Source organism: Salminus brasiliensis, chromosome 15, assembly GCF_030463535.1.
Source record: "Salminus brasiliensis chromosome 15, fSalBra1.hap2, whole genome shotgun sequence".
Lineage (NCBI taxonomy): Eukaryota > Metazoa > Chordata > Actinopteri > Characiformes > Bryconidae > Salminus > Salminus brasiliensis.
The window spans coordinates 19,956,626-19,981,391 of NC_132892.1; the positions used below are offsets into that span (position 1 = coordinate 19,956,626).

Here is a 24,766-nt window from a genome sequence, read left to right on the forward strand (position 1 = left end):
GTGTGATTCCACCTTGATCTAAAGAGGATGGAGAGAGAACATGGTAGTAGTTTTACAAGGGATAACCCAAGCAACATCCCCTCACAGTGACAAAGTTGAATAGTCATAAGAAGGAAACCTTATCAAAAATCTCCACGTTTGAGGTATGCTACAAAACATCTAGACAAGCCAGATGAGTTTTGGGAAAACGAGCAACTGCATTTCATGAGAACACCACCTTACCAACTGTGCTGCATGGGCCAGACCTATCAGCTTTGAGGTTGTGTTGCTGCCAGTTTCACTGGCGATACTGCAGGGGAATGTCTTGGATGCAAATGTTAAACAATCTCTTTAAAGGCAGGAGCTGAAAGATGATGGCCTCTACAATTGGATAACGAGCCAAAATTAGGATCTTAAAATCCAGCATGGGCTACCTGACGAGACACAAACTGAAGAGTTTAGAGAGGCCCTCACAGTTCCTGGACTGAAGCTGTGGACTGACTCTGTGTAGTGTCCAAACCTTTACACAGGCCACATTTTCTTGCATGTGAAAAATGCTGGAGACCAGCAGTGACCACAATTCCCATCTCAGTGCATCCCCTATAACTTGACGGGCTTACTTGCTTTGACTTGAATATTACCTGCTTCTTAAAGCAATCTCAGGTAGATCTGAAACCAGTTGGCTTAACAAGGCGTGCATCACTTGAAAATGCAAATGCAGACTGTGTGTGTGTTGGTGTGTGTGTGTGTATCCTGTGGCCAACAGGGTCTTGCTCCCCTGCCAGCAGCAGCCGGGTATTTAACTGCAGAGTCAGCTCTCTGTCCTTCTCTCTCTCGCTCTCGCTCTCTCTCTCTTTCTCTTCCCCTCACTGTGCTCTTCCCCAACCCACCCTTGCAGCCCACCTCCCACCTGCCCCACAGGGACTCAGGGGTGAAGGGCTCACTGGGGAGAAGGAGTCAGCATCCATCTGGGCTCAAGTAACGGCAGCATCTCTCGGCATTAATTTGCCTCCCCTCCACCCTCCTCCTCTTTTCTCCTCTTTTTTCCTTCCACTCCCCTCCTGGACCCCTCCCCTCCCCCCACCTCCCAACCGACTCTCTCGCTCTCGATCACACTCTCTCTCTCTCTCCTTCGGTCGCTCCACTCCAGCTCTTCTACCCCACACAGCTCGCTAGCGATGGATGGAGGATGGATGCTAGGTACTAGCGTGCCGGCTGCGGGAGCGTCCAGCTTTGGACAACATCTGCTGGGACCGTCCCTGATTTCCGGTTGATTTCTGGACCTCTTGCTTCCGACTTAATTATCCCTTGTCCACGGGTGACCGGTCAAGTGCAACAATGGAGAGTTGAGTCCAAATTTTGGGATCTGGAATCGAGCTAGCAATAAGGAGTCGGGACCTCACCTGGATCAGTAGAGGGGTTTATCGGTGAAGAGTTTCTTGTCTGGACGGCTGTATGGATGTGTTCGGCTTCTCAAAGATGGCTAAACTGTCAGGGTGAGTGTAACCCAACCCCCCTGCATAAATTTCTTTTCTACCCACGGGTCAGGAGATGGACGGGAGATTTAAGCTTACTAAGCACATGTCCGCTGCGGGGTCAGATGTGCGGGATGTTTGAGATTTCTCGAGGGATTAGGGAGCACGACCAGCGATTCATGACTAAGGCTGAGCTTGCGGGAGCAAGCCAAAAAAAGTTCAGAGGTGGCACGGGCAGACCACGCGTGTTTTGGTAGAGGGGGCCGGGGGGGTGGATGCATGTGAGTTTGACAGACAGGGATGATGGGAAAAGGAACCATATTAAAGATAGTGGAGAAGAGAAAAGTGCAAAGGCTGCATGGTGTTTAAAGGCGTTGATTATTATTATTTTTATAATTAATATTTTAATTCATTCATTCTGAATAAATCAGGAAAATATACAGGAAAATAAAAAGAATCAGGAAAATATACAAATTTTTATATTATATATTTTCAATAAAGTCACAAAATTGGGATTGACAATTTTGGGCCTTATTAACCAACCATTTTTAACCCCTTATGCCCCATGACTTTTATTATACCCCTTTTATAACAGTGGGGTAAAAAGCCAGGAATTTAAGTTAAGAAGAAATTTCTTCTTAAAGCCCAGTAACATAAATTTCACAAAGACCCTGACAGTCACCAGTGTTTCCTTATCTGGGATTTGTTCAATTTCCGAGGACAGTGGAATCCATCATTATGCAGTTTGAAAACACATCAGTAATCTAACCAACTTTTTGTCAGGACTTTTCTCAAGAAAAAGAACATTTTTAGATATTGTTGAATTGAGTGTAGAATTTTTTAAAGTCCGATGATTTGCTATTAAGAAAATAAAAAAATATATATTTGGAAACATTTAATAACATTCTAGACTTTATCTGGCAGATAATTCAAACAGAAATTGTTAAAAATTTAGGTAAATTAATCTATGAATTAATTAATCACTTAATCAATTAGTCAACTGAGCTTTAATTACCCTCTCAGGGTAATTTCAAGGCTGACTTACGAAAGTACAAAAATATATAAAAACAATACAATAGAAACATTTATGTAAATTCTGCACTTTTTTAACCTTGAATTCAACTGAATTTGGTCATAAATTTCAGTCAGTCAATCCATCAATCGGCCAGTCAGTCAAATCATCCAATTTAACGTGAATTATCCTCCCAGGGTTGTTTCACAGCACAAACCCATCAAAAAACAACAGCATGAAAGTAGAGACCCTGCCTTGTTACCCAGTTTTGCTGACTCTCATTTCATTTTACTGAACTGTTTAAGTTCTGTCTGCTAGTCAAGCAGTCCAGCATCAGAGAGTCCGGCTTTCCTGCGTATGGGACCCTGAAGCTAAGAGCAGTAAAGCAAACGCTAACGAATAAAAAACCATTTCACCCGAATGACAGCCCCACAGCTCCACACAACCCTTAAAGTTGCACGATTTTCTTGATTTGAGGCCAGATAATCCTCCTAAGGGATTTGGCTCTGTGATCACCGCTGCACCCATGGCTTGCCTCGCTCGCCGGATGAGAGAGCGGCATGTCTCCGCATGTCTATCAACAAGAGGGGGAAGGGGAGGAGGTGGGGGAGAGGGGGATGGTAGGGGAAAGAGAAAAGGAGAGAAAAAAACACAATAACACATGAAATAAGGCTTGATATTAAAAGGAAAAAAAGATTTGAGGGATTTTAAAATGCTCACGCGTGGAGCTCAGTGGAGTGTGCAGTGGGGGGATGTGGACGTTGGTTGCGGTGCACTGTAGATGCTGGTCTGTATGAATCTACAGGAAGCAATGACTTTGAATATGGAGCTTTAATAATAATACAGGGATATTTATTAATAATTGTCACATGTGGATTTCTGAATTGCTTCCATGGTTCTCCTGATTTGTCCGACGGCTATGGGGAACAGTGCAGTCGGGTCGGTTGAGTCAGCAGTTTTAAGTCTGATCAAGCGGATCCAGTGCAGGGTTATCTTCCAGCATTGCAATGTTTTCAATGAAGGCTGTTTAAGGTCACCCTTAAAAATTCTTGACACCCCAAATCATTTTTGGAAAGCTTTGTTAGGTCTTTGCCAGGTAAAGTGGAAACCTGTTGTACATTTAAAGGGTTCTATATAGCACCAAAAGGGGGTTACACTGTAGTTTACACTCTTAGTGAAAAGGACTTTTGCTGGAATCAGTTTATTTTTTTAGATTCGTTAAAGAACTAACTGCAAGTGAAAGGTTTAAAAAGGTGTCTCTTCAAGTGTTCTTTAGTACAATCAATAGTTCTGTATAGAACCATGAGACCCAAAATAATCAAAATAAACAAATAAAGAAACACTTGAACGCTGAAATAGTTGTTTGCATGATAAATGGTTCTCTTCTATAATGTTCTGTTTAGCACCAGAATGGTTCTACTATTGTTGGAAGTCATAGAGAACCCTTTCGAGTACTACATAGAGCCCTTTCTGCAAAGAGTGAAGGCAAACAACCAGTTTAGTACTGTTTGTATGGTTCCTTGAGTTGTCATGTTTCAATAGGAAACCCCTGTTTTTACTAAAGAACCTTTGAAGAACCCAGTTTGTATGTGTATAGAACAATTTTGGCTTCTGAAATCAGATTCTTCCTATATATATTATTCTATTTTATTTATATATATATATATATATATATATATATATATATATATATATAAACTTTCATTTAAACCATTTGTGATGTTGTCATGGCACTGTCTTAAGGGGGGAAACACTATATGTCTACTTCACTTTCTACACCTGGCTTTAGACTTGCAACTGTTGTACAGTTAAGCGTCTGCATTTAGGCTTTGGCAACATTCTGTTATTGTGATCTGTATGTTTGTCTTACAGTAACATAAGAGAGTCTTTCATAGACACACATGCCTAAATCTGAGTATTGGAGGGCAGAGCTGGTCACACTAGAGCCTCGTTATCAACCTGTGTTCTTAAGCTGGGAATGTTTAGTATTTTTTCCCAGTATTTTCCAGCCATTTCTTTTATAAATGCAGAATGTGAATAGCCTTTTTTCAGTGATCAACACAAAAGCTATTAATATATTGATATAGATAAGCTCTCAAAACATATATGAGTGAATTACATCATAAAACGAAAGTGATTTCTTAAAAACTAAATTCATTAATTAATTCATCAACTAATTAATTTTAAATTAGGTTTAAAGTTTTAGGATTGATAATTAAACCTTATTCCAAGTTTAAGAATAATTGTTGGTGCTACCTGTTGGTGCTACCCATCCTTAAAAGGCTTTGGACATCTGGTTGAAAACAATTCTGACCCTGAAAGATTTTCTAGAATGCGCTCAGAATTATTTAGTCAATCTAAAATTCCCTAAAAAATTTTAAATTGCCAAGAACAAAGTGTGAATGAAGTGCTGCATAACATCTGGGGTAAACCTGGGGTAAAACCTTGATCTGTAATCGATCGTAATAACACATATTTGTGTCCTCTGCATTTAACCCATCTGTGGTAGTGAACACACACACACTAGTGAACTAGGGACAGTGAGTACACACACACCCAGAGCGGTGGGCAGCCAACTCCAGCACCCGGGGGGCAGAGAGGGTAAAGGGCCTTGCTCAAGGGCCCAACAGTGGCAGCTTGCCAAGCCCGGGAATCGAACCCACAACCCTGATAGCCTGAGCAGACCCAATGGATCTGTCCTCGATTGACACATTCAGTTTAGCTTACATTCCTACAGCATATCTTACAGTAGATTTGATCTTTTATTTTATTAAAATGTCACTTTTGTTTTAAGCATTTTAACTTCGTAAGTCTCTTCATTAGAAGAGTAAGGGTGCGCATAATACTAAAAAACTATATTTCCTCATTGGAATTCTGTCCGTTTTTCATTTTAGTGGAGAAAAGCTAATTGCCTTTTAGAGAGCTTGCCCTGTGTGCCCTCATATGCTGATTAGGAAACCTCGGAGTATTCTTTTAGGGCCTACTACTCTTTGTGAAGGATTTTTTTAACTGACTAACAGTGACTAGACGTCATTAGCCACAGTTTTCTCAGCCTTATGGAGAAACAGTTATCTGTAGGATTACACACCCAGGAAAACGAATTAAATAAAATGCAGCTATTTTAGCACAGATGTTCTACAACATTTAAGCATTCTAATATTAGTTTAATATATATGATGATATATTTATTTTTTCTGAAGTCAGTGTAATATCCGTGTGACACACTTGCATCAGGCCACGTTAAAGTTTGCAGAACCACCAGCTGTTCCTGGCTTTTTTGCTCTGGTATAACTTTGAAATGCCAGTTAGCATTGCTTTCCATTTAGTTATTGAATAGCCTGTGCAGAATTCGTAGGGTGTACTAAAAGTCCCAGATTACTTCCATAAGTAAATTTTAACACTGTACACAGTCACAAAGCAGTCATATCTATAAAATGTACAAAAGCTTATAACTAAAAGCAGCAACAGCAACAGCCATGTTGACGGCTGCATTTTGCTGTACATTTTCATTTAAGGCGTTTAGCAAACGGCCTTATCCAGAGCGACTTATAAAAAGGGCTTTACTGTTTACTCAGAAAATCCCCTTAGCTAGTTTTTATAGACTAGAATCCAAAAATACCTTAGATTAGATATTACTAAATACAAAAGTCAGTATGGAGACCACAATAATAATAATAATAATAATTTAAAAAGGGGGTCTTTCGTCTTTTAGTGTTTAAAGACAGCGAGCAACTTTAGAACAGGAAAAGCCTGGACGCTTGTCTTCCGTGGATCTTAAGGGATGGTGGGTCAAGCCAAGCCGTACTTGAAGCTCGAAGGGCTGTAGGTTCTTTTTCAAAAGGTTCCTTTTTTTGCCCGTGTTTATAGAGAATAGCAAGTCATTGTCAGAAAGACAAAGCCAGAAAACTCAATGAAGTCTATTTTAGATTATTATTTAACAACTTTAACAGTGTAGTTTAAGACCAGTATGTAAGGGAGTGGCTGTTGATGACAAGGCTGTGGGTTCGATACACCAGGGCTCGGCAAGCTGCCACTATTGGGCTCTTGAGCAAGGCCCTTCACCCTCCTTGCTCCCTGAGCGCCACAGCGATGGCTTCTCACCGCTTCGGGCATGTGTGCTCGCGATCACGGTGTGTGTGTGTGTTTGGTAGATATACCCGCCCGTTAGCTGCTAGCTACCCTGCCAGAATTGTTCAGATCTGTCAACAGGATCAACAGGATACTGCAGCATTCAAAAAGTGATGGCAATGGGTTGGGGAGTGAGGAGGTTCAGGTGATGCCATGAATCACATCTTCTCTGGATTTAACAGCATTGAGAGCTTGTGGGACTGTGTTGAGAAATCCAGAGGAAAATCCAGCGACTGTATAAAGTAGAATGTGATGGAAGCAGTTCATTGAGACCATGTTAAGGAAGCTGCTAGTGTACTTTAGCTTTCGAGATGAGAAGCCTTTACGAAGAGGAACAGAGAGCATTGTTTCTGTTGTCCGGCTGTTCTCAGTGTAATCCTGTTTGTTAAAGGCCGTCTACCTGAGCCCAGTGTTTCAGCGGTATGTCTCGACACACAAGCTGAATGACTCTTTGCTGAGCGTTCTGTATGACTGCCTTATTAAGCCAGACATTTTGTCTCAGCCATCTGGTTCAAGCTTTAGCTCCAGCCCTGGAAGCGTAAGGTCAAACACTGGATCCAGCAGAAATGATGAGCCAGAGAAATTCTCAATCTCTCAACAAATCTCTCAAACTGATCGAAGCTTGTGGAATCAAATGTCACCACCGAACGTGTTTGTTCTGGACCACATACTGTCTGCTGATGCCGGGCTAATAACCGAAAGATAACGAGTCAGGGTGAGGCTATGCAAGTTACAAGGCCACTGGCTTTGGGAGGTCCCCCCCCAAAAAAAGCCTTAGTCCCACTTTCGTTGTATGTCCTCATTCCCCTTTACTTGGTTAACAATGGCGGCTAAGAGATCTCTTCTGCTCTAGATAGTATCACTGGTCCCAAACAACTGTGGCTTAAAGGCTGCTCTAGGCTAGCAAAGAAAGGTCACAGCAGATAGCATTGTGTGCATGAATATGAGCTTAGGCCAAGGGGGTCTGTTTGGGGGGGGGGGGGGGGGGGGGGGCATATCTATGTACTGGAAATTACAGAAATGACAAAGTTTAACAATGAAAATAGCGATTTACCAGCTAGAGAGTGTCGCTGTGTGGTTTAAAAAAAACAGGAATACCAAAATAAGGATTACTGAGTGTCTGGCGTTTTTAGAAGCTATTAAGACTGCCATTAAACCTTTTTGCTGCAAATCTTCACTCATTAAAAGTAAGACTACCGAATCGTAATATCAACATTAAAAAATGAGACATTTATGGATATTGTATACAAGGACAAGTCCCTGCCAACTCATTTTCTGTTATTATTATTTATTTTATTTTTTTATTCATCATTAACTATGAATTTACTCTGGGGTTTTATTTATTTATTTATTTTCTTTAGTTTTCTTATGTTGGATTTTAGTTGACCAGGATACAATGTGGTGTAGGTGGTATCAGGGACCAAACTTTCCAATCAGAGTTGGCACTAGGGCTGGACAATAGAACAATATTTTATTGCATTGTGATAATTATTTTATCATCATAATACACCACACTTTTCTGAGCATATTATCAGTGACTTGAAGAACATTTCATTACAGAGAGTTTAATTAGTCCTGTTTGATTGGATATTGTGTGGCACATTTTGAGTGCTAATCACTGTAGTCAATATGGGACATCAGTATTTGTACAGCAGTTTTAAAGAATCTGCCTCTACTAGTGCGTTTTGCCTGCATGCCAAAATATCACAATAAATATTGTGAAATGTGGTTCACTAACCACATGATTTTTACTTATTTACTTTATATCACCCAGCCCTAGTTAGTGATATGTTTGTCAGCTTCTTTCCATTGCTTGCAGCATTGCTAGACACATGCATTAGCCACCCATTGCAGGATGTCATATTTTACAATAGCATGTCAAAAAAATGTATGTTAGCTACCTGCCTGACATCCTAGGTCTTCAAGAGTTTTCCACATTTGAGTGAAGTAGTCTATTTTCATGTGCAGGGGCTTTTTCTTCCAAATGGCTTAAGCATGTAGGGCTGAACTGAAGTCATTGTGGTACTCATTGTAAGGCTCGGGCAATGACAATATTTTATCAAACTGTGATCTTTTATTTTTCTTGATACAAGCGAGCATATTGTGGATATTGTAAAGATCACTGACCAACTGCTCATTACAGTACAGAAAATTAGATGAAGTGCGGCAGATTCTAATATGAATCCCTGTGCTCAGTATGGGAGTATTTAATAGCTTTTTTGAGAATCTGCCGCTACTGATGCATTATGTGTATGTCCTGATGTACTATTTGTATCCATATCACCCACTGCAACTCACTGTGTAACCAAAAAGCATATGCAATTACCTAAAAACTAGGAATGTGCACTACTACTCAATATGTTTATATGTATTTCAGAGTTTCTTAGTATTTGCTTTAATGACATTGTGTACTCGAGCTGCATTAACTCCACAAGTTTCTGGAAAAAATTAACCTGTGCTTTAATGGAAAAGAACCACAGAACACATCTGACCTCTCTGTACGAAGGCACTGACATGGTCAAGGTCAATGTCATACGTTTGCTTGGATTTAAACATTAAAAATAGACATAAAAATCATGAAGAATATTGAGTATTTCCTCGTGGTTTTATTATCATGACTTTTTTGCTTCCTTCTTTTTTTTGCTGTTTATTTTCAGGTTTAAATTGGAATAAAACTCAGATTTCCAATGTAGTGTCAGACTTTTGGGCCCAACTCACCTCATCTGTGCTTGATCTCTCTTGACAGGCGTACAGTACATATCAGTAGCATATAAGACGTGCCCTACTGTGAGCCTCTGCCTCTGTGATTCACATCTCTGTTTTGGTTCACTGTGAGAAAAGTGAATTGTCATGCACTTGCCACTTGCTGCCACTCATCAATGCACTGTACGTCATTCCTGTGTCAGTGCAGACTGACCTTGTTGAGTGAAGGACAGCTCTCAGAATATATATCATCTGGTTAATATACAGGTCATATATAATTCTAAATATGTATATATATGTATATATGTATCTATATTATAATATCTTCATTCAAGACGTAGTGGTTTTCCACCTCTGTGGCTGTTGTTGGCATGTTATTGGCAAACAACTGACATTGCAATAATACCTTTTTCCTGTGATATATATTGTGATATTACAGAAATACAGGAATTTTCACCAGATTTGCCCAGAAGTCGCCAGAAGCCAATGAGTACTCTATGTACATAAAATGATACTGGGCAGGGATACTCTGCCTCTGGTAGATATGTCAATATGGAAAATGAGAACAGTGGGAATTTTCTGTGTCGAGCTTTCAAAATGATGATTATGCTGAAAAGATAGGGTGCCCAGGCCTACTGTGTTCATTAATACCTCTCCAAAGAGGGAGTGTAGGATTATTTATAGTCATTATTAACACCTGGTTTGGTAAATGATGTGAAATCAGGTGATGGAATTGAACAAATCCACTGGTTTGTTTCTTTTAAACTAGCTAATAAGATCTCCACAACTTTTTACTGTATTCCCTAATGTTAGATCTTCTTACTGAGATAAATGGTTTAAAATACTGTGGCCTAAATCGTCGGCACAGTATTGTGTTTTTTAAGATGAAATGGTTTGAGTGGGTCTCAGCGAATGCAAGGCTTTTTGGTCTTACCTGAGCCTAATCAAGTGCAAGAATTAATGTGGCCATTGGCATTCGCTGGTACACGTGATATATTAGGACAATGGCAGATGGGAAACACGCTGACCTTGTAAATCCTTCAGAATGAATATATCAGCTGGTTCAGCTGTGGAGGGTGGACCCTCTATAAAGAATACAATCAGCCATAAACAGGTCTTACTTTCATCCATGGTAAAGAATCATGAGTCCATTAAGAATCAGTTTGGGCAGATAGCCATGTCCATTGTCCGGACAGTATTTATATATATATATATATATATATATATATATATATATATATATATATATATATATATATATATATAATTATGTATGGGGTCCATAGTTAGCATAGTTAACTTCAAAGTACAGCCAGTGGTCTCACACCACCCTGGGCGTGTGAGGAGCATTTCTGATGTATTGGAGCATTTAGGATGTAGTGACTGGAAGGCTTGAAACAGTGGTGGTGATTGCTCATTATTCCTGAGTTTAAAATAGAGTTTATTTAATGATCCCAACAAAAGAGTCATTCACTGGGATATCAGGGATCTGTGGCGATGTGATGCAATGTAGAAATGCCTTTCCTCACTGGGCTGACAGTACGCAAGGTTTTGAAAGATAACTCACATTTGAGCAAGTCATTTCATGTTTCACTGGTTTCGGTATAAAACCTTCCTGCCTGCTGGGAATTTGCTGTTACCGTGCAAAAGTCCGGCTGATTTGCTCCTCCTCAGCAGACGCCAAGGGAACCAAAATGTCAACTCACACTAACAGGTTTTTGACAGGTCCTGTGTCCATAGCAGTATGTTTTCTCGCCCTCTGGAGCAAAGCAGGCTTAGCCCTAACGAACCCCCTTCCCAACCTCTGAGCTCTTCAGGATTCCACCCCTTTATCAATCTCGTTCCATCATCATTCACAGTCTTGCGGACCTGAAGTCTTGCAGAACTGAAGAAGGTCTGCTAATACATCAGCCAGTGAGGAACCCAAACGACTTGGTCTTGGAAATACATCTGCCATTTGTTAAGACGGCGTAATTACGTTATTAAAAATAAATATACTAAAAAGCTCTATGTGGGACATTGCCGTAGATGACGTTTTAAAAGGCTCCAAGAAAAACTCCTTTACATTATGCATGTAGCTAAACCTTTAAAAGCATTTCCACACATTCAAAAACATGCTTTTTTGGTTCTTGTGGTTCCTCTATGGAACATTTGGGAACAATAACCTTTCTAATAATCTCATCATGAGTGGTACCTAATCCTGGTCCTGGAGATCCACCACCCTGCAGAGTTTATCCCAGAATCGAAACTAACACAGCTGATCCTTGTAACGAAAGCCTTTAGGGGCATCTGAATATTAGAGCCAGGTGTGTTAAAGCAGCATTATGCAGTATTATACTTTAAAATAAATCATGTTGATGCTCCATTGACCTGTATTAGCAAAAGTAGCCTTGGTTAGGTTGCTATTTTGGGCTCGGTAGGCCAGAAACTGCTCTAGGAAGCTTTGGCAAAGCAGGCAGGAAAACACTTCTGAGAATTATAAACCGGAGTCATGCTTATGTAAAATCCTTGAAAAATCCTACTCTACTGCATCAGTCCTCATGCTTCTTTCACATTCAGTACTGGTTGTAAAATGCATGTGCAAATCATGCATTTTGTAAAAATTTTTAACAATTTAATAGAAAATAATTATTAAAGTCTTTGACGAAGACCCCATCGCCGTCGGCCCATGTCTTGTAACGGCGGTGGCAGGGAGGAAGATGAAAAGATGAAATGTCATCATTTAAGTAGAGGTTGTTTAAAGTCAGGTGGAAGCTAATGATTGGTAGAGGTAAAGACAATGTAGCATTAGAGTCTCCTAAAAGACCTTTCGCTGAAGCTTTCATTTCCTGATAGTAGGAGGAGCCCAAGAACAAGATTCAAGATGCCCATTCTCGCATAATGCTGCTTTAAATCTCCAGGATCTCCAGGCTGGTAGATCTTCAAAATCGAAAGTAGCCACCCCTGACCTACACTGTTTCAGTGTTTTAATGCCTCACTTATTAAATACACCCAGCATACCTTAGACAGGCTGTGAAAGTTGCGCTGTGCTGAAGCCTTTGTGGTCCAGTGTTTTTTTTCTCAAGCGTAAACATGCCAAAAAGAGTTCTTTGCATGTTACCACAGAAAGCACTTGGTTCCCTAACAAATCCTTTGTAAAGTTTAAAAGGACCTCCTGTAGAGGAGTACTTAAACTGACAAACGACATTCACATCCTCTGAAGGTTGTTTAAAACATTAAGGGGTTCTTCACACCCACATAACTCTTCAAACATGGTTCCTTAGGGACCCAAAAGTAGATCTTCAATGGCATGGTGCTTTTTAAAAAAGGCTGTCACCAACTGACCCCTCCCTGTCAGACCAGAACATTTTCGATGTAAGACTGGGTGAAGATTGAATTCACCCCAGGCTTCATGCTAGAGTTACTGCTACGACACTATATATGTTACAAGAGAGCCTGCTAATCAATAGAGTCAAACGTCGCAGCTGTGACATCTGATGCTAGGGGCTCTCGCGCCATGGCTTTAACATACTTGCTTCCTTTTTGGATGATTACTGTCTACTCGGGGTCTCTGTTCTTTACAGCAGAATCCTTCCAGCAGCCATTCCACAGTGATTCCATGCTCCTAATGTACAAGACTATTGGATTTGAACTAGCTATTTTAATTGCCGCTGCTCACAAGAACAAAAATGTGGGTTGTCTTTAAGTAGCTTTGTTATAATTTATCAAGGGAAGGTTGCTGCTCACGCTCTCTGTTAGGCCTTTTATTCTTGGTTGCACTTAAAATGACATTTATTGGCCCTCAGAAGCCGATATATCTGCCTGTGCTGCCACCATGAAGTGGTGGGGACGAATTTAGCTCAAGTAGCCAATCAATGATGTTGCAGTCTTCGCAAAAAGGGTTCAGTATGGAAGTAGTGATGATGCTATATCAGACCAAATAAAATGTCAGCCCATGCTGGCATACATGGAAAGCAGGGGAGAAGCCAACCTCCTGGGCAACTGTGGAAGTCAGGTGGAAGCTGATGATTGGTCAAGCTAAAGACGATGTAGCATTAAAGTCTCCTGATAGAACTTTCACTGAAGCTTTAAGTTTCCAACTGTAGGGGGAGCCCGAGAGCAAGAAATGTCAATTCTTGCATAATGCTGCTTTAAAACTTTAGAAAATCTCCAGGCTTGTAGATTTAGTGGCCACCCCTGGTCTACAGTGTTTTAACTTACACAAAGGGTTTTATTGCCTCTCGTTAATGTGGCAGTCTTAGCAAAGCTGGTTCAGTATTGAAGTAGTGATGCTATATCAGACCAAATGTCCATAGTTTCATTAGGTTCAAAGGTCTTAAGTGCAACAAAGAACTAATTAATCATGTAAAGCACCAGGATATCATGCAGATAGTTCCTTGAGTTGACATAGAACATCTTTTTAGGAATGTAGCCTTGATTCTTAGTCTTACACCCTTCAAAAAAATGGAAAAGGATCTTCTGTCCAAATGTGTAATGTTTCCATACTGTTCCTCTAACATAAAGAAATGGACCGGATGCTCTGTCTACGCAAACTCTGATCTTTTATACTTTATTAAAGAAAAAAAAGTTGTAGGCTGGCTAAGATACAAAGATGAAACAGTGGCCAATAAAAAGCTCATCTGCAAATGGGTCTGTTTCTACATGAGTATAAATCTGATGAGAATAAGAAAAAACCCAGAATGGCCCCGAATGGTCCCACGGGATAAGGCGCTGTCACTATGACCAAAGGATTGTACTCTTTCAGGGTCTCGGCTGTGGTCGTATTACCAGTGCATGGCGCTTAGTGTGTGTTCTGCATATGATGTTCTGGTAGATTTTAAAACCAGTCAAAATGATGAGGCATCATGAAACCAGACATCCCGAATAGGCAAAACAGAGGCCCGGGCAGATTCATAGGATGTGGGATACCTGATGGTGTGTGCGTTGCAGATTGACTGCCTTGACATGCCCGTGACCCATGTGAGACCTGAATGCCTGACACACATATAGATCGCTGTACATATATATATATATATATAATAAACATAATATAATATATACATAATATATATAATAAAAATTATAATTGTTGCATCTTAACTTCTGCTTTCCGTTCTATGTTGCAGAAAAAGGGAGGTTAGCCATGACAGTATGCTGTCAAATCAGTGGCTTGGAAAGAGGGGGAGGTCACAAGACTTGTTTTTGTGTTTTTATGGAGTTTGCCCTCTCAGAAACACTGCCCCAAAGAAACCTGTTAAATTAGTTTTCTAAGAAACCGTCTATTGAAAGACAACGTCCTCCATCTGGCATCGCTATCCCCCTTTCGGCACCTTTCTTTCAGGCATGTAGGTGAATAAACTGATACTGTTGATCACTGCCCACTTACAGCTGCTGATTTCTAGTAAACAAAGCGAGCTCTGCAATCAGTCCCTCAAAGTGATCTGTGACTTTATATGTGTTTTTCTAGCTCACTCCAGCTGACAGTTCAATTGGCATTTTTATGACGGCCATTTTATCCATGTTAATCCGGTGGTTAATGCTATTAGTCGTGCCGTTCGTTATCTGGCCATTCACAACCACACAGCGTTGGGACACATTCAGCTGGAGGACATACGCTAAAGCACATAAACACAAGCTGCAGAATTTGCGTTAAAGCTTAAAGCCAGCTCAGTACATAAAGGGGCTAGAATGGGATGGTTGATAAGACTTGTTTGCTGTAGGTCCACATCACACTTTAAATGCATGAGTCAGAAATGCAATCATAAAACACCCTGCCAAAAAATAAAGCAATATTTAGTAACACTGCATAATTAATGAGTTTTTAAATGAGGGATGTGAAAAGAAATGAATTCTGTTATATTGATATTTTTACAGTTGAAGCTAAAACTAAACATTCAGAAAAATGTTAAAAAAAGGTTAAAAACTGTGTGGGTACATATAGGAAGAGAATGCTGAGACATAAACAGCTGACATCCAGGGAAATTGCAGAATCTAACCAGAGCCAGAGAATTATTTCTTATTTGGTTATGAATCCTTATGCAGAAACTGTTATTACTGGAATTATTTGGTTACCGTTTAGCAAATCTCATGGAGTCCCACAGGGTTCAATTTTGGGGTCTATGAAACTGTTACTGTAAGACAGCAGTGTTGTTATGGGAGTGACGAGACATGGGCTTACATACAGGGTTTAAGGGGTTAAATCACATATGAGTACAAACCAGGCTTGGCAGTCAGATACATATTTTATTGTTTTAGGGTATTTTTATTATGATAATGTTTCATATTTTAAAATATTGTCCTATGTTTGCATCTTTAACTCTTTTAGTACATTTAGAATTTATTCATGTAAATACCCAGAAAGGGTCAAATATGTACCCACAAAGCTTTTAGAAACACAAAGAAGGCAATGAACAGTATTTTACTAAGAACGGAAACAGAGTCAAAAATCTAATTATCCTAAGATTTTTTTTCTGTTCTAGGCACAGTGCCAGAGGGGTGCTATGGGGTGCCATGGCTGCTCATAAAAATATTCATAGGCCTTTTCACAGTTTAGACCACAGAAACAAAAATAATTAGGCTGCTAGTTTATACATCATTTCCATTTTCCACACAAATTCTGCATAAACACAAGTAGGAATATGTTCTAATAGACTATTGTGTTCCTCAGAAGGACCCACTACTGTACAGACAGATGAAGTGAGGTTGGATTTGTTAAATTGAGGAACTTACCACTTGTTTTCTTAGCTGTTAGAACCAGGTTAATCAGCTTGCCCAACAGGTAGCCTAGTTTCTCCATTCGTTAACACTGGGACGGTATGCCCAGCATGAATTTTCGAATACATGAGTATTTGCGAGTGAATGTGAAATGACTCTTTGTTAGATATGCGATGCACTGTTTGTGTACAGGTGCTGTTAAAGCAGCATTATGTAGCATTTTTACCTTAAAACAGCAGCTTCACAATCAGCGTGATGCTCCTTTGACCGTAAGGAGAAAAGTGCCTCTGTCGTTGCTACTCTGTAGCACGGCACGCTGCTACCTGCACTATGTAACTTTGGTGAATCAGGTCAGGTGATGCTCGCGAGAACTGTGTAATGTGGCATAACGTGAGTCATATTTTTACATGTCCTGACTATTTATTTTGTTATTTATTTTTTGTTATTTATCTATTTATTTATTATATTTATTTTGGGAGCCCAGGAAGAGATAATACTAATTCTCACATAAAGCTGCTTTAAGACCTAAATATTGGAAGGTTTGGTCAAAGTGTGGGAAAGAGATATACAACATCACTAGCCTGATGCTAACAGATCACTGGAAATCACATTTTCTGATTCGCTGATGGAAATTATCAGGAGTTATTTGTTTAAAATTACTCTAGGATTTCCATATTAAACACTGCTATACTATAATAATAGTAAGAATTTTCTTATTATTTGAGAATACATTTAATCAAAGGTGTCAATTTATTGACATTCTTTACTCAGGTAGTGTAGATACTAGAGTTACTTACCCTAGTGTAAATACTAGGGTTATCAACTTAAGCTTTTTATTCAAGTAAATTGTTAAAGTACTGGTTTCAAAAATACTTACATTTGCATTAAAGCTTAAAGCCAGCTCAGTACATAAAGGGGCTAGAATGGGATGGTTGGCTGTAGGTCCACATCACACTTTAAATGCATGAGTCAGAAATGCAATCATAAAACACCCTGCCAAAAAATAAAGCAATATTTAGTAACACTGCATAATTAATGAGTTTTTAAATGAGGGATGTGAAAAGAAATGAATTCTGTTATATTGATATTTTTACAGTTGAAGCTAAAACTAAACATTCAGAAAAATACAGGTTAAAAACTGTGAGGGTACATATAGGAAGAGAATGCTGAGACATAAACAGCTGACATCCAGGGAAATTGCAGAATCTAACCAGAGCCAGAGAATTATTTCTTATTTGGTTATAAATCCTTATGCAGAAACTGTTATTACTGGAATTATTTGGTTACCGTTTAGCAAATCTCATGGAGTCCCACAGGGTTGGAGTCTATGAAACTGTTACTGTTAAAGTAGAAAAGTAAAAGTAAAAGTAATTGAAGGAAAACAAAGGCCAAAAGCTTAGGCCGCACCACAGGGGCCTATAGTGCACTACCCCACCTCCCCAAAAACACATTTTTCTACAAGTCATAATGACAATAATGTTCTATTAAAATGTTCATGTTGAAAAATGTTGGGCTGCACTAGGCTGCCTGTTTCAGCTGCAGATCTTCAAAAAGTCAAACTTCAGAGGCGTGTGATCAATAACTTTTACTGGAATGTAAATGTGGGGCTTAGTCGGGACGTTTCACTCAAGTTCTCTTGAGTCTCTGTCACAGACGTCTTCATACTAGACTACATGCTCTGCTCTGTCCTTGCTGGAGTGTGACGTGACGTGTACAGGTGCGATGGATTGCTTACAGACCAATAGGGTGTCAGAATGGTATATGTTTATACTTCTCATCCAACCACATTTAAACTCACACTTTCTGGATGGCGAAATTTATCTGGATAGGGTGTTTTTTGTTGTTGATTTTTGAAGGATGACGAGCCGGAATGAAAACAAACGGAAATGAAATTTTAATTTTTTTTAAATGTAAGGAGTAAAAATGTGTCAGATGGGAAAATGTAAGGAGTAGAAAGTAAAAAGTCGGCTGAAAGATCATTCCTCCAGTAAAGTATATATAACCAACATTTCTACTTAAGTAAGGAAACAGAGTATTTGTACTTCATTACTTCACACCTTTGAATTGAAACGTCTATGAAACAGCTGTAAAATATACTATTCTTGTTCCTTGGCAACAGTAACAAGGTTTGTATATTTATAATTGTCGCTGTTTTATGAAAGCTATAGGCCTTGCAGTGATTACATCATACATAACCTTACCTGTGATAGAATAATTGAGATCCACTGTCTTTCATGAGACCAAGTGTTGACCTTCATGACCTTCAGCCAGAAGGAAAGTAATGCTCTCCAAATGTTCAGTCAGGTATATTTGCTTGGCAGAGCTGCACCCAATGACGAACTGTACAGCTGACATTACCATGCATGTTGGCAGCGGTTTCCTCTCAGAAAAGAGCAGTATAGATTTTTACACTCAAGTCAGGGGATCAGATGCTGTCTTGTCACTGGGGTATCGTCTTTCAGACTCAGGCCTGCACTGTTTCTGTATGCAGTCTACCTCTACCTCTCTCTCTCATTCTCTCTCTCTCTCTCTCTTTGGCTGATTGCTGGGACACTCTGTTCTGCTGCATTGGGTTGTGGGCTCACCGCCAGCTGTTATGAACCACCCTCACACACACGCGCACACGCTGGACAGTCTGCAGTGTCATCTTCTAAGTTCTTTTATGACCCCAGACACACACACACGCACACACACACACACACACACACACACACACACACACACACACAAGCCAAAAAAACAAGACATAGCCACACGCAAGGCCTGCAGTTTGAGATATCCTTTTCCACAGTGCTACGCCAGCCCTCACCGGCTCGACATTTCGCCGGCATGCAGACACGTGAGCTGAATGCGATTGTTTGTTTTTGTCTGCTCCTTTTGTTGGAGAAGGATTGCAGTGGATGAGAATTGAATTAGACGTTGTGCTTGTCAGAGATACATCAAATCATTCCTGATGGGCTCGGGTGGCATAATAGCACAACAGCGCATTCCTTCACTTAAAAAAAAACAAAAATGGGCCTTTGTCTTGATAGTAGGACGGAACGCAAAGCAACACACAGACGCCGGTTTTTAAATGAAATGTCAGCACAGTAATGCAGAGCTGCTCTGAACGGCGGAGGGTAATATATGAAAGCAGCTCGAATTACAAGTCAATTATGTCTTGTTTTGGTACGCTGAGTTCTATCTGGCTCACTGAGATACTCTTAACCAGCTGACGTACACAATATGGACAAAAGTATCTGGACACCTGCTCATTCATTGTTTCTGCTGAAATCCTGCTTTTGTTGGAGTAACTGTCTCTACTGTCCAGAGCTTTTGGAGCATTAGTGAGGACAGGATGTTGGATGGTCACCACCCCACCTCATCCCAAACTCCTCATCATTCCAGAGAACACAGCTCCACAATGCTGGATGGCTTTATACCAAATGTAGCCCACGCCTGGCATTAGGCATGGGCCCAATAGGTTCATGTTTATCTGCTCCAGAGAGTCCTATTCTATTGGCTGTACTTCTCTTGCTAGTGAGGTGTTCTTGGAAGGACTTCTCTTGAAAGGAGACTCGTGACCACTGTTTTTCAGTTGCAATAATAGAACATTTTATTCCAATCAAAAGTACAGTGTGGAGAGAGCCCGCCAATCCCGCCAATCAGTGTGGAGAGAGCCCGCCAATCCTTGCTGCCCCTCTGCTCTCTCTCTAGACAAAGGAACACCTCACATTTTATACCCACGTCATATGTTGTTATACTGTTTCCATATATGGGATGTCACTGTCTAACCTATGAGGGATGTAAATTCACCCCCACCATTGCTTAACATACATAGTACACATGAAGACTGTTCTGTAAACACCCGCATAGCTAATGAATATACTTCACTAGACAAGCTATACCCAATCTAGACCACGCCTGGCATTAGGCATGGGCCCAATAGGTTCATGTTTATCTGCTCCAGAGAGTCCTATTCTATTGGCTGTACTTCTCTTGCTGTGTGTGCATTTGCACATCTGTGGCATCTGTTTCCTTTTTTTTTTGTTTAGTTTGTTGCTTTTGGCCCTGTGTTTGGGATAACTGTCCTGCTGAAAGTTGAAGAGTTTCTCCAAAGCAGACTCAAGCAGGTCATCTTGTGGTATCTCTTTGTATTTTGCATCTTTAATGCAACGAAAAGCTCCGTACTTTTTTAACAAGACGCTCTCTGTCCACGCTGAGGAAAAGCATCCCCACAGCATGATGCGTCACTGGCCCTTCAACATCAAGACAGAGCCTAACCCTAAATTTGGCCCTTGTTCTGAGTCTAATCTTAACCTAATCCAGTTAAATGCAGTTACTTACTGGTGACAGCAGCTGGAGACTGGAGTGTCTGTTGGGTGTTCTAACCTAGTTTCTCTGTCCTACATGATGGACATTGGAAAATGCTTGGAGAGATCCAAATATGCTCTGATGTAAGGTGGGTTATTACATCTGTTCCTATTTTGCACAGATAAGTATGAAAAATCATTTTCCTGCCACTTTCTGATCAGCCATCTCTTGATGTATGAGGCCAGAGGGTAAGGCAATATTCATGAAATATTCATGAGTTCATAAAACGGAACGTTGCACGGTTAAATGAGAAAATCATGTCTCTCTGCGGTCGAGTGAGGATTCAACACATCCTCATTCAGCCATCTTATAAAAGTGGTTACAGTGTGTGATCTATTGTTGGAACCTACCACCTCCATGTCTTCACAGATCTGCAGTAAAAGACAGTTGCACCTGTGCTAGCAGTCTGATCTTAGCTATAGAGTTTTAACTGCCTCTTTAGCTCTCATCTTCATGAGTTCACCAGGTCAGATCAGACATCTAGCGAAGATGATCAGGATTCAGTCTCTCAAAGTCACTGTAGGGTTGTTGGGACTATTTTGTGGGTTATCAGATTAATGAGGCTAATGCAACTGACGGCTGCATGGTACTAACACTCACTCCACTGCTTTTGCCCCATTTTAAGATGGGTGCATCCCAGAGAACATTTTTAGCCCAACTAGGAAGCAGAAGGTTTTGTCCACGGTTCCATATTGGATGCCCACCAGAGTCCCATTACGGTCAGTGAATGGATCGGGAGGGGTTGAGCATGGGCCCCATCTGGGCTGTACACTGCACATGGGACTTAGATGGGACCTCTGTGAGATTAAGGTGGGGACCATCCAAGGTTGGAAGACCAACTGAGTTCCAGTCTGCACTATTCAGGGTGTAACAGAAAATTCCACAAAGGAACAAACAGACCAAAAGCCAGCTCCAGACTTGTGGATGCAGCTGTGTTTGTTAACAGTGTCAGAATTCTCTGTATTTGATGGCTAAGATGTTCTACTAAGATTATGCGTTGAGATGGTTAAGTTACCAGAAGCGCATCCGCTAAGTAACGCTAACGTGGGAAAGACATCATGAGCCTGCACAAACGAGCAGGGCTGCCAGTATGAGACGCTAATTTACATAAATTAACACAGATTGGCGTCCCACAGGTGACACTATGTTTTGGCTGCATTTAAGGGACTTATTGTAGTTTGTAGGAAGACTAATTGGCTGACAGAATTGATGAACCAGTAGAACCGTTTGAAGCTGAACGTCCTACGCCGTACGTTCTATGTTGAGCGCTTAAATCCCACAGATGGAGCCATACTGACCATACTGGAATCACACAACTGGGGCCACACTTCCGAAAGGATTAACACTACTTTATTAATTATGTTTAAAATTGAAACTGTGCTAATCTTGGCTAAGGGCCTTTTTACACTTACGCTTGGGTCCTGGCTGCGAAGACATTAGTCCGCACCCAGGACCAGTTCTGGGCTTGTTGTTTTGAGAGAGGTGCTCATTATCCCTGGTTTGCTTTCGCGCAGTAAAATTCCATTTGAACCGTGGACTGATTATGAAATTCTGAACGTCGCTTTTCTGTGTGCTTTTTAATTTTTTGGAAAATGCTAGTACCTTTCCTTTTCATTGTCCTTGGACACAAACACTCAAGCAGTGAGGAACAGTGCTTTCTGGAGTCATGGCACTGGTTGTAAACAATCGAAAAAAACAACATCCAAACCATTAGATAAAGTATAAAGGAAAAACCATGGGAAGCATTAGAGGAGTGAGGAAAAGTGAAATAATTGGGAACAGAGTAAAGTTCTGAGCTGAACTTTAAAAGAAGAAACAAAAGAGCAGACTCAAGGTGAGGATGAGTATTCCATAACGTGAAGGCCATGACACTGAAAGATCTGCCCAGAAAAGTAGCCAGTTAATAGGGCAGAACCACCAAGAGACCAGCACCTGAAGACCTCAGTGAGCAGACAGGAGAATAGCAGAGAAGCAAATCAGAAATAAAGGATAGTGCCATGCCATTCAAGGCCTTATAAGTCAAGAGTAGGACCTTAAACTGAATACAAGATGAAATAAGGAGCCAGTGCAACTGTTTAGAGGACCGGGGTGATGTGAGCGGGTTTTTTGGAAGAGACAAAATCATGAGCAGAACAATTTTGAACATAATAAAGGTTATGCATTATTGTTCCTGGAATGCCAATAAGGAGAGAATTACAAGGACCTAGACAAGATGTAATGGATTCGTAAATGAGGGTTTCAACATCTTTCATGCTTGGTGAAGAGTGGAGACTGGTGATATTATGGTTCAGTGTAGGAAAGCAGCTTTAGCCAGCACTTCATTATGAGGTTCAAATGATGAGCTGGAATCAAAGAGGACACCAAGGTACCCAACCTACTCATTAGTGCTCTCCCCCATTACATATAATGCTCTCGACACTGGGAGAGTGAGGACTGACAAGATCAGCCAGCATCAGAATGAAGTGATGAGAGAGAGAGAGAGAGAGAGAGAGAGAGAGAGAGAGACAGAGAGAGAGAGAGAGAGAGAGAGAGAGAGAGAGAGAGAGCCAGAGCCTTCTACCCACCTTTAGAGAGCAAGGCCAATTGTGCTCTCTCAGGCTCTGACTGCTGATGGCAACTTGACCTGATATTCAAACCAGCGATCCTCGGGTCATAGCTGCAGCGCCTTAGTCCGCTGGACCACTAGGAGCCCCCTAGTACTTATGACTTATATTGCTATGTTTGTAAGCACTGGGCCATAATAATCAAGAGTTCTAGAGTGAGAACACTGATCTAAGATCATCTAAGTGCCATTTTGAAGAGCATAAGATGAAAAGTGTGTACTATAAGACGTCTAATAAACTGTAAACAAGTAAATTAACATACTCAAGGAGGCACAGGCTTAACAAATGGGCCTAACAGCCCTACTAACCTCTGTTAAGGATTGTAGATGGCTACTGCAGCTATCATACGTTTGTTCATTTTGTCGTCAGATCGTTGTACTCTACACTACACAACGTGTTGTCTTGCAATAGACTCTTAGTGGTTGTGGTTTGCATACTACACGACTGATCCGCAAACATGGGGTCACGAATTACAAGATCGCTCTGCTGCGATGAATCTATCTGCTCTCCAAAGCCACTGATGCGATACGATTTTGTAAAAAACATGCTATACTAGTTGTCTGTGCGCTGAAATTGAAATTTGACGGGGGCTTGCAAGGTTCGCGGATGGTGTCTTTTAGCGGTTCACACCTAGCGACCAAGCAAGCACTGACCGAATGCCGATTTGCCTCCGACCTGAGGCTTTTGTCTGCGATCACCAAAAACAGCGACTAAAATTGTGTAGTGAAACCCCGGCATTAAGCAAACTTCAGACACCAGTTATGGCTTGGTTAACTGGCTACATTTGAGCTCCATCTGTTCCATTGAGAGAAAGCCAGAGGGACCCATTGGTTTTCCCCCATGCTTTCTCTCAATGGAAAGAGAAGCCTCCCTAGTTACATGAATCCAGATGCCTTAGCCATCACGGTAAGAGCCTGAGCATCTTGTCTTGTCAAGAGCCTGACCCATACCGAACATATAAAAAATCAGGCATGTTAGAGAGTTGGAACACTGGCTCTTAAGAGCGAAGATGTTTAATTTATGACTCCCTCTAGGTTGGGCCAAAAGGTCTGGGAATACATGTAGTGTTTTCCCTGCTCAGCCAAGAGTGAGGAAATTGAAGGGGTTTCGCTTCTCCAGAAGTCCAAACTCGGGCCATTTGGTGGGTGGAAGGGCTCAAAAACTGACAGCAGACCCCAATTGAGAGAAGCGAAGGGGCATGTGATCCAGCCAGCAAGCTAACATCATCCCGAGGCGTACAAAGCTGCTCGAGAGGCAGAGATGTCTTCAGCCATGCTGTGTGCCCCTTCCGATTCCATTTAAATCATTTATAGCAGTCGGGGGGGAAAAAACCTTCTTCCAGCAAAAAAAGAAGTGTGTTAAAGGCATCCAAAACACTAACATTATGGAATGCTTGGCTAGCTGCTGTTGCTCGACCTAAATGTCCCTTCAGCTAGCATCCAGCTGCTTGCATGCTTGATGTGTCCGTCCACGTGGCGAGCTATATGCGAACCCTCTTTGCAAATGAATAATGCAAGGCAACTTAATGTAAATGCTAAGCTAAAAAAGAACAACAACTCTGAAAGGTCGCAACGTTTGGCAGGTAAATGGAGCAAATGCCACACACAGAGACTTGCTAGTTTCTACGAGATCTGTGCCGTTCCAAATGCTTTCTTAATCACTATTGTCTACATGGGAAACCCTGAGGCCCAGGTGACGTGCATAGAGGCCTCGAAATTGTATAGAACCTTTAAATTACAGAGGTTCCCCAGAGGATCTCATTTATAAAAATGTCAACAACTGCTACTTCTGCTATCTTTCAGGAGTGTCTCTTTAAGACG

General features: G+C 40.9%; 1 protein-coding gene across 2 annotated transcripts in view; it reads left to right on the forward strand.

Annotated features, from left to right (window-relative positions):
- Positions 1–1,303: 1,303 nt before the first annotated feature.
- LOC140535424 (FERM and PDZ domain-containing protein 4-like) overlaps positions 1,304–24,766 on the forward strand; it is a 90,691-nt gene continuing 67,228 nt past the window's right edge. For both annotated transcript variants that reach the window (XM_072656791.1, XM_072656792.1), the window contains exon 1: positions 1,304–1,475. In XM_072656791.1, the coding sequence (XP_072512892.1) occupies positions 1,435–1,475 (41 nt within the window). In that variant the 5' untranslated portion in view covers positions 1,304–1,434. The remainder of the gene's footprint in view (positions 1,476–24,766) is intronic.